Source organism: Myotis brandtii, unplaced genomic scaffold (assembly GCF_000412655.1).
Source record: "Myotis brandtii unplaced genomic scaffold, ASM41265v1 scaffold317, whole genome shotgun sequence".
NCBI classification, from domain to species: Eukaryota; Metazoa; Chordata; class Mammalia; order Chiroptera; family Vespertilionidae; genus Myotis; species Myotis brandtii.
In genome coordinates, this window is record NW_005362155.1 from 342,344 (window position 1) to 343,636 (window position 1,293).

Sequence of the window (1,293 nt, forward strand, 5' to 3'; positions counted from 1 at the left end):
AGCCCCAAGGCTCCTGGTGGCCGCTGGCCACTCCTGCGGGGTCCGGGGCTGGGTGAGCGAGGCCGGAGTGAGCTGGCTCCCTGTGACCGTGAGTCACGCCCCTGTTTCCCCCAGAGCCCGCCCTGTTGGAAGGCCAGCTGGGGTGAGGGGTGGGCCCTGTGCCTGGGTGTTAGCCTCCCTCTGCTGCCTCCTGGAGCCCCGCCATGGAGGCTGCTGCTGGCTGCCGGCAGCTGCTTGTCCTTGCCCCACTGGTGTGAGTGCCCCTTGTCCTGGAGACCAGCAGACCCTGGAGGACCTGGGTGGCTCCTCAGGCCTCCTCCGCTCTCCCCACTGCTGGGTGGGGGTGGGAAGGGGGTAGGTGCAGCCGGCTGAGGAGCCTGATGATTTCCTGCCCTCACCCGGCGCTCACCACAGCTTCCTGCCACAGGCGGGAGGGCAGGCACTGAGGAAAGGCGGGCGCCAAGCCCAGGGGCAGGTAGGCCTGGGTGCGGGGGCCACGCAGGGTGGCTGGTGCCCCAGACTCCAGCCAGGCCCTGGCCTGACTGCCTGGGGCCAAGGGTCTGACAGCCAGCACTGCCACGCACTCGGCCCAAGGCGGGCGGGGATCCAGGAGCCCTCAAGGAGGGCACGGCTGCCCGCCGGGCTCCCGCCTGGTGTCGCTGGGCCCCTCCGCCCCGGGGCCCCTCCGCCCCACTGCCCGGCGCTTGCTCCGCGGCAGTTCTGTGCTGGGGGCATCCAGCGAGCAGCAGGTCTGGTCCGAGCTCTGTCCTGCAGATGGAGGCGGCCATCCTGCTCCCCCTGGCGCTGGGCCTCCTGCTGCTGCCCCTCTTGGCTGTGCTGCTGATGGCGCTCTGTGTGCGCTGCCGAGAGCTGCCAGGTGAGTGGGAGCTGGTGGGGTGATCAGATGCCGGACACATGGACCGGGGTCCCTCACTCCATCTAACTGTCCCTCACTCTCCTGCGTGCCCCTGACTGTCACCCTCTCCCTCACTCCCTTTCCCTGCCTCACTGGCCGTCTCTCCCGCAGACACCTACACCTACGACAGTGCTGTGCCGGACAGGTGAGTCTGCCCCCCCGGCCCCGGCTGCTCCCTTCATTCCCATGCGGCCGGGCCGGGGCGTCTCCTGGTCCCTTACCGCTGTCTCTCCCGCCAGCCTGCCAAGAAGCATCGTGATCAAAAGGCCTCGTGAGTACACGGCGGGTCCTCTCCCGTGGGGGAGGGAGGAGAGTCCCCAGCCTGTGAGCAAGTGTGTGCCTTTGTTCAGGTTGCCCCGGTGGCTGCCCACAGGGCC

The 1,293-nt window shown here is 69.5% G+C and overlaps 1 protein-coding gene across 5 annotated transcripts in view; it reads left to right on the top strand.

Annotated features, from left to right (window-relative positions):
- Window positions 1–6: 6 nt before the first annotated feature.
- Window positions 7–1,293, top strand: part of LAT (linker for activation of T cells) — a 5,052-nt gene continuing 3,765 nt past the window's right edge. For 4 of the 5 annotated variants that reach the window (XM_014542994.1, XM_005870401.2, XM_014542992.1 and 1 more), the window contains exons 1-3: window positions 7–877; window positions 1,028–1,061; window positions 1,156–1,187. In XM_014542994.1, the coding sequence (XP_014398480.1) occupies window positions 775–877; window positions 1,028–1,061; window positions 1,156–1,187 (169 nt within the window). In that variant the 5' untranslated portion in view covers window positions 7–774. The remainder of the gene's footprint in view (window positions 878–1,027; window positions 1,062–1,155; window positions 1,188–1,293) is intronic. The other variant, XM_014542993.1, reaches the window with a different exon arrangement.